Source organism: Rhododendron vialii, chromosome 10a (assembly GCF_030253575.1).
Source record: "Rhododendron vialii isolate Sample 1 chromosome 10a, ASM3025357v1".
Lineage (NCBI taxonomy): Eukaryota > Viridiplantae > Streptophyta > Magnoliopsida > Ericales > Ericaceae > Rhododendron > Rhododendron vialii.
In genome coordinates, this window is record NC_080566.1 from 5662611 (window position 1) to 5677074 (window position 14464).

Here is a 14464-nt window from a genome sequence, read left to right on the forward strand (position 1 = left end):
CTCTGATACCAGTTTGTTGTAACGAACGCTATGAATGCAAGCTAAGAACGAGAAATTGAAAACTAAACAAGAAATCACAAAGACACAAGATATACGTGGTTCCCCAAGATGGGTACGTCCACGGGCGAGGAGAGAGAGGATTCACTAACCAACGTGAAGAAGAGATACAAAGAGCCGGCTATAATCCGTAACTCTAGAAAGGCCACAATATGAAAGCCCAAAAGATAATTTCTAGAAGTACCCCAAAAGCCTTATTTATAATAGGCTACAAAAACGGGAACAACATAATTAACCAATGTGGGACTAAAGAATACAAGGCATTCCTAACAGAAGCGTCTAGCTATCCCAAATATGAGAGAGAAACAGAGTAATATCATAATTTTATAAGCATCATAGAACATAAAAAAAAAAAAAAAAAATTACACGTTCTATTAAAGGAAAAGTAAAATTTACAAGATAAGAAACTGCACTAAATCAGCAAAACCAAAACAGAACCAGGCAACTTGAAAAACACATCTTGCAACTCTCAACAATTGAACTAAATTAAACTTGATTTTAGCGGTTCACAATTAATAATTCTACATGGTAATCTTTTCTTCCGCTCTTTTCTCTTACTTTCTTCAAATGGAAATTAGCAAGGATTTTGGAAAACTTTTGTCTTAGCAATTTGAAATCAAAAGTAGCATTTGATGTCTGATGCTGTATGAGAAAGACTTGGTCATTAATTTGATGCTAAATCCCGCTGCAGCTTAAGCACTTCTACTTGTCAAGTGTCAACTGAATATCTTATAGCCCAGTAACATTCTGTTACTGCACCATCAAGAAAATCCTCACGTACATGGAGAGCAAACAAGGAATATTAAAGGTATAAGACTTAGCAAGGTTTTAAAGCAATACAAGAGTGTAACAGTATCGGGATTATCGAATGATACACAATGGGAACACATTGTCGCGATTGTGTGTTTTTCAAATTCAGTTTTGAACAAAAATACTTTAAAATGCCTAGATCACGCGTAATGGTTGACTATCGTTGGTAACGGCTGTAAAGCAGTCTGTGAATTGAAAACGTAGTATGTAACCAAAACCGGCCAATACGCATACAATTCTTCGTCTCACTGGTATATTAGGGTGTAACAGCATCGCAAGGCTGAAAAACCATAATGGCCTCTATTTAAATTCATTGAGATGTAGTTAACACATCTCAACACTATAAGAACTCAAGGCCGGGAAGGAAGAGATAAATTATGAAGGAAAAAACTAAGAAAGTAACAAGATGATGTAGCACCTCAATAATTTCAGTAATGAATGTGTAGGTGACCATGAGTAATATCAAAACTCCATGGTTTTTTGTGTGCCTTTTATTGATAACAACCTAACCAAAACATTAACAAAGATGGTTACTTTTTCCTAAAGAAATTAATGACCAAACAAGAGGTCTTGCAATTAATTGAGACTCACTAATAGGCACTACAAAGTAATAGGCACTACAAAGATGGTTTTTTGGTTTCTGCACTACAAAGTTCATTCCATAAGAATTCCCTCTAAATAGAAAGTAAGTAATATATCCATGCTTACAATTTACAAACAGTAATAGGCACCACCAGCCCTAACCCAAACCTAAACCGGTGATTTTACGTGTCTGGCAACAGTTTGCCAAATCGCTGTTGATGAAACAAATCTTCTAACACAATCATACTCGTACTCGTTGTTGAAACCATATCTTGATTAAAAGAGAACTCTATACTTCAGTCAAATGTAAACACAGAATATACAAGAGAATAAAATAATAGACTAAGATAAGTTTCATTGCACTACGTGATCGAGTGTAAAGCACTACTATAATAGGTACAGACAAAAATAGAAAGGGTGGTTAAGACTTAAGACTAATTTGTGTTAGTTGAGTTACCTCATATCTGTAATCCACCCGTTTTATTGCAACAACAATTCCACTGCCGTTCTTTGATGTCACTTTCGCATCAAGCCAACACTTGTAAACTGTGCCAAAACGTCCTTCTCCCAACAAATTATCAATTCTGAAGTTTTTGGTAGCATTCCTCAATTCTGAGAAACTGAATATCCTTAAATTTGGGGTGGGTAAGATCCGCCCATCTAGATATGGCATATCAGTGTCACTCCCTGAAGAGATCTGAGACAGATTTTTCCTCGACCTCTTCTGGCGTTGGGTATCACCATTAAGCTGCACCGGAGTGGATGACGAGGCAACAATACCATGTGGATGGGTATTATCATTAAGCTGCACCGGAGTGGATGAGGAGGCAACAATACCTTGTGGAAAAATTTCAGTTTGTTGTTTGTTCATATCATTGTAATAAATCAGTTGGTTGGGATCCCCATGAACATTGACAGCCTCCTCCTCTTCCACCCCTTTCTCCTCCTCCCCCTCCTCTGTGCAAGCATTTTTGGGTTGCTCTTGTGATGCCAACATGCACTCGAGGCTCGCCACGACATCAGTCATGGTAGGCCGTCCACTTGAATGCTTATGCAAGCATTTATTAGCAACTTCTGTAAACACCTTCAAACACTGTGGCGGGATTTGGTCCCTCAACTTGGGGTCGATAAGTTGATCATACTTTTCCTCTTTGATACATTGTTGAGCCCACCAAGCTAGACTACGTTGCTCCTCCACCAAACTTAAATCTAGGGACTGCCTCCCACAAAGCACTTCTAACAACACGACACCAAATGCATAGACATCTGATTTCTTAGTTAGTCTACGGGTTAAGAAATATTCTGGATCCAAGTAGCCAAACGTTCCTTTAACATCAGTGCTAACATGAGTGTGTGAATGCCTTGTAGTGCCTTCTTTGCACAACCCAAAATCTGAAATCTTGGCAACCCAATCTTTGTCCAGAAGAATATTTGTCGTCTTAATATCGCGGTGTATGATACCACATCGAGTACTTGTATGGAGGTAATCCAGTCCACGAGCAGCACCGATGCAAACTTTCATCCTTTGATCCCATGACAGATGACAAATAGTGCCATTACCAAAAGTATAATGCTTATAAAGATGATCGGCAAGTGTACCATGCTCCATGTACTCGTAAACAAGGATCATCTCCTGGCGTTCATCACAATAGCCTATAAGACTCACGAGATGCGTATGCCGAAGGTTAGAAAGCATCTCAATCTCTGTCCGAAACTCATCTGCCCCTTGCTTAGACTTTGAATTCAACCTCTTTATGGCAACAGTAGTTGCTCCATCATCGATGTGCGCCTTGTAGACATTACCAAATCCACCACTTCCAATGAAAAATTCATGACTGAAGTTGTTGGTCACTAAGACGACCTCAGAAAGTGAGAAGCGACGACACAACCCTTCAAGCGGCAATGGTGAGATGTTCTTTTCGCCAAATTTCTCAACCCAAACACGTAACATGTAAACACTAATATTCGTAAAGGTGAGTAATATTACCAAAACTGTTGCAAGGGCATTACCACCGGAAGCATACACAAACTTCTGGGGTTTTGTGTTACTAGATGTCGAAGCACATGACAGCGGCACCGGGTTCACACCAGCAAGATTTTTATCGGGGTTGCTCAGCTTGAATACTTCCAACCCCTTTAGAACTGTATCAATGTCTTCATTCCATTCATGGTTCTGAGGGAAGTATGCTATGAGCAAATTGTGTTTTCCCTCCATCCTATCTCCTTCAATCCTCACCACGTAGTCCCTATACACCGCAACTCTGTTTCCACCACTCCATTTGGTAATATCAACTTTAGCTTCAGCAACGTGTTCATCAAAGAAGACACTAAATTTTGTGCGGTAACGCTCTTCTATTTCGTATTCAAAGTCACAAAAATGTAACCTGAGAAGGTACCTGAATCCAAAATCAATAGGCAACTTCCACGTAAAATTGAAGTTACCGCTCCCTTGCCTGTCTGTAGCCATTGACCATGATGTTTGGTAAACTTTCTGAGGAGCAGTGTATGATGGTATACTTGTGTATTTGATGCGAAGGGTGGTAGTAACTGGCTGGACATATGATGTTTCCATCAAAAAATTTGAATCCTGAGACCAATCACGAAACAAACATGTATCTTCTATGGATGAGATGGCTGTTCCACCAACATTTAACCGATGCACCATCTCGAGTGCAATGCTTTTATCAATTGGGAGTCGAAAATTCTGGCCGACAACATGTGCACCTGCATCACCCTCTTGTGTATGATAAAGTCCAGCCGGCATCGAGACGATTTCGATCCCATTGACAAAAGCATATGCCTCATCAAAAGAACCACCTAATGAGGGAGAGAACGTTATGATTAGTGGCTGATTTTCTTCCACATTCACACAATACTCTTTAACAAGAGAGTCCAAGCCTGAAGCATCAGCTGTAAGGGAAGCACTAAAGTTGCTAAGAAGGGTATATGGACCAGCTTTTACAGTAAAAAAGGCCTTAGACCGTTTAAAACCACCCCGGTATGTAGCTGGATAGAAATGTAGGCGGATAAACTTTTGGCCCGGGGAGACTCGGAATGCATATGTGAAAGGCCAACCGGAGAGCCGGGCTGACATATAAGGCACTGGATCAGGAGAAAGTGGTGGGCTAGTGGCTTTTGAGCTAATCAATTTTCCTTTGTTACTATGTAATAAAGGGGCGTAACTCGAACCGATATCTCCGGTCCATTGCCGGCCATCTACTGCAGTAGAGTTGCCGGAGGAGCCGCAGTTGACGGCGATGTTGTCAATTGGGTGATAAAGAACAGATGATTTGGTGGTGGCAACAGAAAAAAGAATTTGATTGAGTAACAAGCAGAGAGGGATGGTAATTGAGAGGATATTGAAATGCATTTTTCTTTTTTGTGGGGTGCTGAGATGGAGCTAATGGGAGGCTGCGGAAATGATAAAAGTGAGGAAGACTTGGATTTCGTTAAGTCAACACAGATGTTTCTTGGTACATTGTTTTTACAAAATGACTGGACGAGACTGGACGTACACATTTAACATTCAATTTGGCTTGGTCATATTTGTGGGTGAGTCCTGCTACACACAACAGATCTTTGTACAGATTTAATTGTGGGGCCTACCATGGGTCCTACAAAAATCATCCGAGCCATTCATTAAATGTAAATCATTTTTTCAAGGATCCCCGTAAAAAATAAGCTCAATCCGATACCTATAGGTGCTTCATCAAATCATCTAACTTTTCATTCAGATTTTCGGATAATGAAAAGTTATATGGTTGGATCGAGTACCTATATGTATCCGAATGAGCTTATTTTTTACTGAGACCCTTGAAAAAATGTTTTGCATTTAATAAACGGCCAGGATGATTTGTGTGGGATCCGTGGTGGGTCCCATAACGAAATCAGTGCACAATTTGTGCACAGATCTGCTGTGTGCATAGACTTTCTATTTGTGGGTCGCTCTCTAACATTCAATTTGGCTTGATCATATTTGTGGGTCGCTCTCTAATGATCGTGTCTAAATACAACGTTTTGAGTACCATATGATATGTCGCCATTGTATTGGTAAAATGTGTCCTATTTTGTTATGTAGTAGAGCACATTCTATCACACTCAGACATGATCACAATAGAATTGTGGGATTGCGATCAGTAAGAACACACAAAAAACAAAACAAAGAACACACTGACCAAAACTTTAAATTAGTACTTTTGCTGCTAAAAAATGAGTGATCTTTGGTATTTTTAAGTGCTTTCGTAATCATGCATAAATTTAAATTGAACCAATCAAAACCAAGGATCAAGGGGAATGGATAGCCTTGAGAATCCACTAAAAAATGTGCTAAAGCAAAAGAGCAGAAACCTAAACACTGCAAATTCAATCATCTCAAAAGAAATTGCTAAAATTGCAAAACAAATTTTATAATTTTATCTTTTTGAACAATAGTAATTTTGCATGGCCAATAAAAAGAGAAAAGTACTATTATAAATTTTGTTTGGGGCGGTTGCGGGGATATCTATAAAAATATCTAAATAAAACCTCCAAATCTCAATCTCATAGTTTTCGATCATTCCCGATCAAAATTTTATGATCCGAACCATTCAATGTGTGCAAAATGTGATTTTAAGGGTGCCCGCGAAAAATTAGCAAAAAATATGACCGGAAAGTGCTTGTTTTGAGCAGTTTTTAATAGAACCGTTTATCAAATCTAAGCTAAAAATTTCTCAGATCAAGCCCTTTTCCGGCCATCTTTATTGTTGATTTCTTGCGGGTACTTTTAAAATCATGTTCTGATCACATTGAGCGTCTCGGGTCATCAAAATTTGATTGGGAACTATGAGATGTTTTTTGGGAAAATGACGGCCCAGGACGTGTTTTGATAATTAATACTCGCTAAAGACATGCTGAGAACATTTGTTAATATTGAAAATATCCTTGGCTGGTATTAATTATCAAAACAAATCCTTAGCTGTCATTTTCCCATGCTTTTAAAGATGTCCCCGGAACCGTCCCGAATTTTATTTTTTTTAAATAAACTTATCTTTTCACCATTTTTGCTCGCAAAATGCATAAAACTATAAAAGCGTTCAATCTTTTTTATTCTTTTCGGCCTCCAATAAATGTCAGGGTCACGGTCAGGGCCGGCCCTGTTCTAGTTCAAACCATTAAACTCTTTTTCTTCTTCTTTTTTAATCCGCAATTAAACTCTATCTTTGATAGTACTACTTGTGATAAAGAAATGCAACTCTTCCGAGTTTTATAGTATAAATTCGCAAAACAAACCTGATGGTTCTGATTTACTACAGTCTTGGGATCATCTCTCTCCTCCAATCGTCTGTTGCCGTGCGTGCTCTAATGCCTGCCATTTTTCCATCAACAAAAATCTTAACCCTTTTGTCGAAACCCATACTCTGTTTCCTCCTCTATCTTCATGTCTTCCTTCACCGGTCTGATTCCACAAAATTACAAAAATATGCACATCGGTACATATGCATGCAGGGCTGTGTTATGCGTTTGCACAAGGAGTGATTTTGCGGAGAACTTTTATTATAAGCAATTTCAGATTTGCAACGAACCACTTCTAGTGAAGTTAGTAAACGGTTGAGATCAATGCCAGACATGATCTGATGGTCTAGGAGCCAACTCGTGGCATGGACGGTCGAATGCTTCATTGTGCCGAATTAAATGGCTTTGAACTTCTGACCCATGAATTAATATGTAGACATCGATCCATTTCTGATTGTATATAGACCGATTGGAAAATAATCTAGTGTGACGTGCGTGGGTCAAGAATTGCATGCCTCCACTCTAGTGGATTGTTACTTGCACCTAAAACTTTCAATGTTATCCACTCTGGTGATCGATTCCCCTTGGAATTGTTAACGGAATTGTTCCACTGATATTGCAACTGCATATTGAAATTGGCGTTGAAATGTCAATTGCTCATCTGGATATTCAAAATGACACACTTTATTCCGAATTACCTGAAATCAATATTATATTCGAAAGATACACTTTAATAATAAATATAGTAATATGAGAGATGAGATATATTAAGCATGAAAATCCTAGAGGAAAATTTTAAACCTAGAGGATCTAGGATTTTCAATTTGCTATGTTTTAATCTCAATCAACGATTCACCATGCGATAAACAAAATCAATCTCACAAACGGAAAGCAAACAAATAATGAACACCGAGATATATGTGGAAAACCCAAAACGGAAAAAAACCACGGGAAGAAATCAAACACTACTAAACACGAGGTTACAAGAACTCTTACGATAAGTTTGAACTCTACAAACCTAAACCTAGACGCTCTTGCCGAATCCACGTACACCTCTCTAAATGCTTGACCGCCGCTGCCTTGAATCCACAAGCCTTTCGTTTGCCTCCGAAAATCCACCGAAGGACTTGAACTTGCCTGGAAATCCTCCTTAGTATTTTTCTCAAGCTAGTAGATGTACACGTGCTTTGCACGTGGAGTCCTTCCATTAATTAAAATAAATTCTACTTTGAAACAAAAAAGGACAATTTGCTCTTCTTTGGTGTCATATAGACGTCCAATTAAATATTATATTATTTTTCACATAATAAGATTCAAATCTTCATATGAGTTTTTGGATGGATGTACCATATTGATCGTGACAATCTTTTAAAATTTTGAGGATAAAGTGCTAGATTGAGAACATATTTTAAACACATGATGCAAATAAAACACTCAATATCTTTCATTTGAAACACCAGAAAATTAAAACAAAACAGAAACACATAAAGAACAAACTTAGCTAGGGGATGATCCCTAACAACTGCTACTCCTGAACATCTGTGGCTAACTTGTTTAGAACCTCGATCGGGGAAGAGTCATCAGCGTCGCCAGCCAAGTCTCTTGCTTGATTACCATTTTAGCAAAACATTCAGCTATTTGATTTCCTTCTCCAAGAGTATTGGGATTTTTCTAGAGGTCCTTCATTGATGAGAGTTACCACCACCTAAGAATCTGATTCTTGATCAACAGCATGCAATTCATGTCCAAATCGCCAAAAGTCGGCCTGCTTCTAGGCTGGTACAATCTTCAAGAAGCCCATAAAATCCCAACACCCATAGACCTCATTCCTCTCGGATGACCCCTTCAAAACCTGTTGTTACGACCTAGAGATTTTATTTATCGTATTAATTATTTTGGCCATTTATTAATTGGGAGTTTTATGGTGTGGGTCCTAATTAGCAATTTTCTTTTCTGCGCAACATAGTTACTATGTGCATTATTATTTGTTCGAGGGTGCAGGTATAATTATTAATTTCATTAGTTAGTCTGTATCAGTTGGATTTATTCGTTAATTAACTAATTAGCTATAATTTAGGAGAGGGCGTGGGTTATAGGAGACTAGGGTTTTATATCGAAGTATATCGTTCGATCGATCGATCGAGAGAGAGAGAGAGAGAGAGAGAGAGAGCGAGTAGTTGCGAAGGTTTTCAGAGTGGTCTCTTATACTCCTGTTCTCAAGCTCGTTCTCGATCTTCTGTCGGGATAAGTAAGATTATTCTTGTGGTTTTCTTACCTTGGAGTAGTAAAGTCTTTCTCGGGATCAAATTCTTGGATTGCACATTCTGTTTTTGGTATTTAATTTACTTGGTGCCATCTGTGCTTTAGGTGTGAAGTGGTGTGGGGGTGGCGGTGTGGTGATTGAGTGCAAGAGGCCGGTGATTAGGTGATGGAGTTGTGGACGATTTTGATAGTAACAGTTGTAGAGGAGTTAAATGGCTTTGGGTTTTGTTCATGTGCTACATCTACTTCTTAATTACGTCAGTTATTATATTAGCATATTAGTAATCTGGTTGTGAGGATTGAACTGGGAATTGTTATGGGAAAATTAGATGTAGAAAATAGTGGTATGTGCACGTGGATTAATTGGAGGCATGGAGTTGGGTTATATAATTTTGGTTTGGCACTAACTAGAGTAGTAACTTACATGGGGGTTGGGTAGCTATTGGTACATTATTTCCTAGCTAGTTACATGGTCAGCATAATATTCATATTAGTTAATTATTTTGTAATATTCTTTTGTTCAGGATAACTTCATTATGCCTTGTCGAGTTGCAGTATTTTTGGATCCAGGTGAGTAGTTAAGTATGTTACGTATTTTCGAAAGTTTCTTGTGTCCCTTAAAAGTATTTCCTTCAGAAATTTATATATATGTTATTCGGAGACTCAAAACTGTTTATAAGTTGTTCTATAAATTGGCATGCGATGAATTTTCTGAGATCAATTGTTAATGTTCTTTTTAGTGAGAACTTGGTAGATATTAATGGGAACATTTATTTTGGAAGTCCAGGGAACTTATTCCTTCTCGTGTTGGTGACCCTGGCCATTGGGAAAAAGACCGTGTTAGGCCGGTGACCTTAATGCTCAACGGCTTTCTTTCGCCGGATCGTCTTAGGGAAAAGTACCACAGGCTGCCAACCCTGGTGACTCTAAGTTCGATATTGGATCCAATTTTGATGAGATTTATTTTGGCCATGGTACTGTTTGATTGTGGTTCTCTATTGTTGATGGAGTTATTGTTGTGATCACCACTAAGAATATTTATTTGGTTAAATGCTTCATTGATTACTTTATTATTCTATTGGACACCTCGTATGCCAAATTATGATTTAATGGTAAATTATTTTAATCCTCGCTTTCAACTTTATTTATTATACATACTTGCTATTCACTGAGCTTGTCAGCTGACAGATTTACTCCAACTTCTCTTTTAGGCAAGTTGGAGACTTAGAGAAGGACTCTGGTGGCATCTCGGGGATTTCTTTTGTTGACCTCCTTAGGGTGTCTCATTCTAGTTTTATTTTAAAAATCGCTTCCGCATTTGAAACAATTGTCAGATAACAAATTCTTTTAATTATTGTTGGATTATTGGATATTGTTTGGTTCATGGGATGGTTGTGCCCCATGTTTATGATGAGACATATTTGGCTTTTGATTTGATTAATAATGAAAAAGCGATCATTTGATTTTCGGTTTCTTTGATTTATTTAGGCTGCGTGTTCCATGGATTAGCCTCATGGTTCACGGCCGGTCACTTCTCAATTTTGGGGTGTGACAAAACCTGCTTGGCTTGAGCAACCTGGGAAGGTCTAACTAATCAATTTCAAGCAAGGTAAACCTTAATCACAGATTTAGAGGTTTCAGAAATTTCTGATGTGTGATTCTAGATATTCCTAGCAGTCATGGAAACTGGGAGGTCAATGTTATAAAAGACTTTTTTACTTTTGCTAATCCAAAAGAACCATAAAAAATCAATAAACGTAACATTCCAGGGACATCCAACGTTGTCCATAACATTTATTTTACTATTCTTTAGTAATCCAATCGAAACAATGAAAATCATACTCATCGTATACCTGAAGATTAGGAAAATGCGCCCATAGCTCAAGACTATGTGAACAACTAACAATCAAATGATCAAGATCCTTAACCTCCATATTGCATTTAGGACAGCAATTATGACACATAACGATGTCAATAACTTAAAGTGAAGGCAAAAATCTTATAGTTTGTAAGAGATGGAGCTTCCAAAGCTAGCTACATGTCAAAGGATCTTGTTCATAAGAGGTGATCAGATTATAGGCTGAATTGGATTGAATTGTCCATTCCCATTATCAACCTGGCAAGGAGCATCATTTTGGTGAGAAAATTTATGTAAAAAAACATTAGTAACAAGGTCCAATACCGCCGGGTGAAGAAGACATTCAAAGCCACATCCCAGACCTTCTCAGTAGTAATGTACATACCAAGCTTATCAATATTCCCATGAAGCTCTATACAAGCATCCCCTAAAGATTTCTCACCACACCAACCCCCCATTGAATACCCTTAAGATAATATCACTTGTGAGGATAATGGTGTTCCACACATGAGAGGCTTTCTTATTCAGAGGCCAACTTGGAAAAGAGTGGTTACTCAAATGTTTCTTCCAAATAAGTTGGATTCACAGGGTTTATTTTCCTCATTATCAATCCTCCAACCGAGTTTACACAAAAAAGAAAGGTTAGCCATGTTAAATCCAAGCCGACCATTATTTTTAGGTTTGCAAATAGTCTCTCATTCAACCAGGTGGACTTTCTTCTTATCATTGGTGTCTCGCCAACAAAAAATCTTAATAAGATTATTAATTTTGTCCCAAATAGGAATTCAAAGAGCTGTCTAGAGTTAGCCTTGAAGCCAACTATATCCCAACCATTGTTTGTCGAAACGGACGGGGCAGATTGCGAACCTTTGTGAATAGCTTATTCATGGCTCCTGAATGAATAAGTTTCTCTCTATCAGCAAAACACAAATGGCTACCACTCCACAACTCCAGTATCAATACAGTAGTAAAGAACCATTATTAATTGCTATAGTCATGGTAATTGCAAATCAACATATGCATGACTCTCTAGATAAATAGTGATTCCCACATTGAAGTTAATTTCACAATTGTGATTTATACCTCCTTTACCCTATTTTCTTTCACCGGTTTGAAGAGAGAAAACATCAGTGAAGGCTAAACAAGACCTTTTCGTACCTAATACACTATTAAGACAATCTCAAAGAGCATGCTGGTTATTTCGTTTCCACTCATCTTAGCTATCCAAAATGCCTTACACAGTTGAGGGTGTCAACCCAGATATAACCAGATGATTACTAATGTGAAACTCATGTTTTTCGGTAAGCACAAAGTCCAAGTTTTTTTCTGGCTCAGAATATCGAGCGAAAAAGAAAGAAAAATTCAAACATGACCTAATAGATAAGTTTCGCAATAGTTTTCAGATGATAATGATCCACCCACCCAACGAAGACCACAAGGCTTAACAACACCACATACTTGAACTAAAAATCATGCAGTAATCGACAAATATGTACAAATTAATTGATAGTGCTAATTAGAAACTCTTTCACGCAACAGAGGGATACCAAGATGAACTCCTAGGTCAGAGGTGAGAGAGAAGCTACATTTGCTGCTTAAAGCCTTAGCTTCTCTCCTATTAACTTTAGGAGAAATAAAATTTTAGAATTATGGTAATTAATGATTAGATCAGAAGCTTCCAAAAAGTTGACAAATTTCAAGTACAGAATCATAGCTTTTATCATCAGTTGTAGCAAAAAATAATGCATTATCAGCAAGGGAAATTTTTTATTTACGGAGGCTCTGTAAATAAAGTTTACGGAGGCCAATCTCGTGCGTCCAAAAATATTTCGGACGATCTGTCTCAAAGACAGAGTATTAACAGTTAGAGATATTTATTACCAGTCAAAGTTTGAAAACATATCCCCACCATTGTTTGCCGAAACGGACGGGAGAGATTGCGCGCCTTCGTTAATAGTTTCTTTCTATCAGCAAAACACAAATGGCTAACACTCCACGACTCCAATATCAACTCCAGTCTTGGTAATTGCAAATCAACATATGGATGACTCTCTAACAAATAGTGATTCCCACATTGAAGTTAATTTCACAATTGTGATTTATACCTCCCTTACCCTATTTCCCATCACCAATTTGAAGAGAGAAGACATCAGTCAAGGGCAAATAAGACCTCTACATAGCTAATACACTATTAAGACAATCTCAAAGAGCATTATGGTTATTTCGTTTCCACCCATCATAATTATCCAAAATGCCTTACAAAGCTGAGGGTGTCAACCCAGATATAACCGGATGGTTACCGGTAATGTAGAGACCCGTATTTTCGAAAAAAAAAAAAATCGTTTAAAGGTTTTATTAATGATAGAATATCGAATAAATGTGAAATTTGTTAAATTTATTTGATATGGGGTCAAAGTGATAGATTTGAGAGTGGAGGGAGTGAAAGTGTGGTTACTGTGTGCCCTATTATATATATGTATGTGAGGGTGTAGAGGATTAAAAATCCCCAACCCTCTCTCTGTTCTCGATCTCTCTCTCGCTCTCGGCTCTCTCTCTCTCTTTCTCTCTCTAACTCTCACGCTCCAACACCCCAAAATACTTCGAACCCACCTCGATCCGCCGTAAGGTTTTCGTATTCAAGTGTTCTAGAGCTTGGAAATTCGTGGGTTTGAGCTCGGAGAGGAGTATTCGGATGATTCGAAGTTTTCGGAGCTAGGGCTTGCTTGGTTGGGCTTGGATTTCGTTCTTCGACTTCAAGGTAGGGATTTCTCTCATCTATTATATGTTTATGTGTTGATTTGGTGTTTGAATCGCACCCTAGATTATTGGTTTTGTTGTTGGAATTGTTCTGGTGAAATCTGAAAATCGTGCACTGAAAACCCAAGTCCTATTGGTAGGAGTTTTGGCCCTACCGGTAGAAAAGCTGTCCAGTAATGTCATTTTCGTGAAATTGTGCTCTCCTACCGGTACGAGAATGTGTCCTACCGGTAGGGAATGAAAATTCAGCATTTTTGGCAAAACTTCGAACGGACATAACTTTTTCATCCGAACTCCGTTTTGGGCAAATTTTATATCGAAATTCATGTACCGGAAATCTACTTTCCAATGGCGGTGGTCTCATCTCCTAATTCTTAACCAATAAGATTTGGTAGCCAAAATAAGATAGATATGCTCGTAGATGTTGAAAAAAATCCTTTTCCTTAGAATCGTTTGGGTGAGACATGGATGTTCTTAGGTTCTCTTAAGTACTTAATTGAGTGGTTTGACGAGGCTAGTGGTATACTAGGCTTTGTGGTGGTCGTTGGGTTCCGTATGAGTCTTATGACACCAAAACGAGGGTTTAGAGAACATAAGAAATATAGGTGGGCGAGGGTTGTATGTGTTGACATGCAATGTGAGAAACAAACACATAGGACACTCCTTTGAGTTAAGCAATGCTAGGCAGGGGTATGTGAGAAATGTTCCTTATGTTCGATATGTGATACGTCATTTGCGCAAATTGTATGGTTTTATGAGTTGTAAGGTAAAAATCTATGAACCGTTGCGAGAGAATATCCTTTGATATTGAATACTTATATGAAGAATGAATGGTGTAATGATTATGAGTTGAATGAAGTCGGATTA

At 38.1% G+C, this 14464-nt stretch overlaps 1 protein-coding gene across 3 annotated transcripts in view; it reads right to left on the minus strand.

Moving 5' to 3' along the window:
* LOC131304477 (receptor-like protein kinase FERONIA) overlaps nt 1-7150 on the minus strand; it is a 29744-nt gene extending 22594 nt beyond the window's left edge. The window contains exons 1-2 of one of the 3 annotated variants that reach the window (XM_058331721.1): nt 6718-7150; nt 1907-4266 (exon numbers count right to left, since the gene is read on the minus strand). In XM_058331721.1, the coding sequence (XP_058187704.1) occupies nt 1907-4213 (2307 nt within the window). In that variant the 5' untranslated portion in view covers nt 4214-4266; nt 6718-7150. Of the gene's footprint in view, nt 1-1906; nt 4943-6717 lie in introns of those variants that run through there. The other 2 variants (XR_009192412.1, XM_058331720.1) reach the window with 2 other exon arrangements.
* Nucleotides 7151-14464: the final 7314 nt, after the last annotated feature.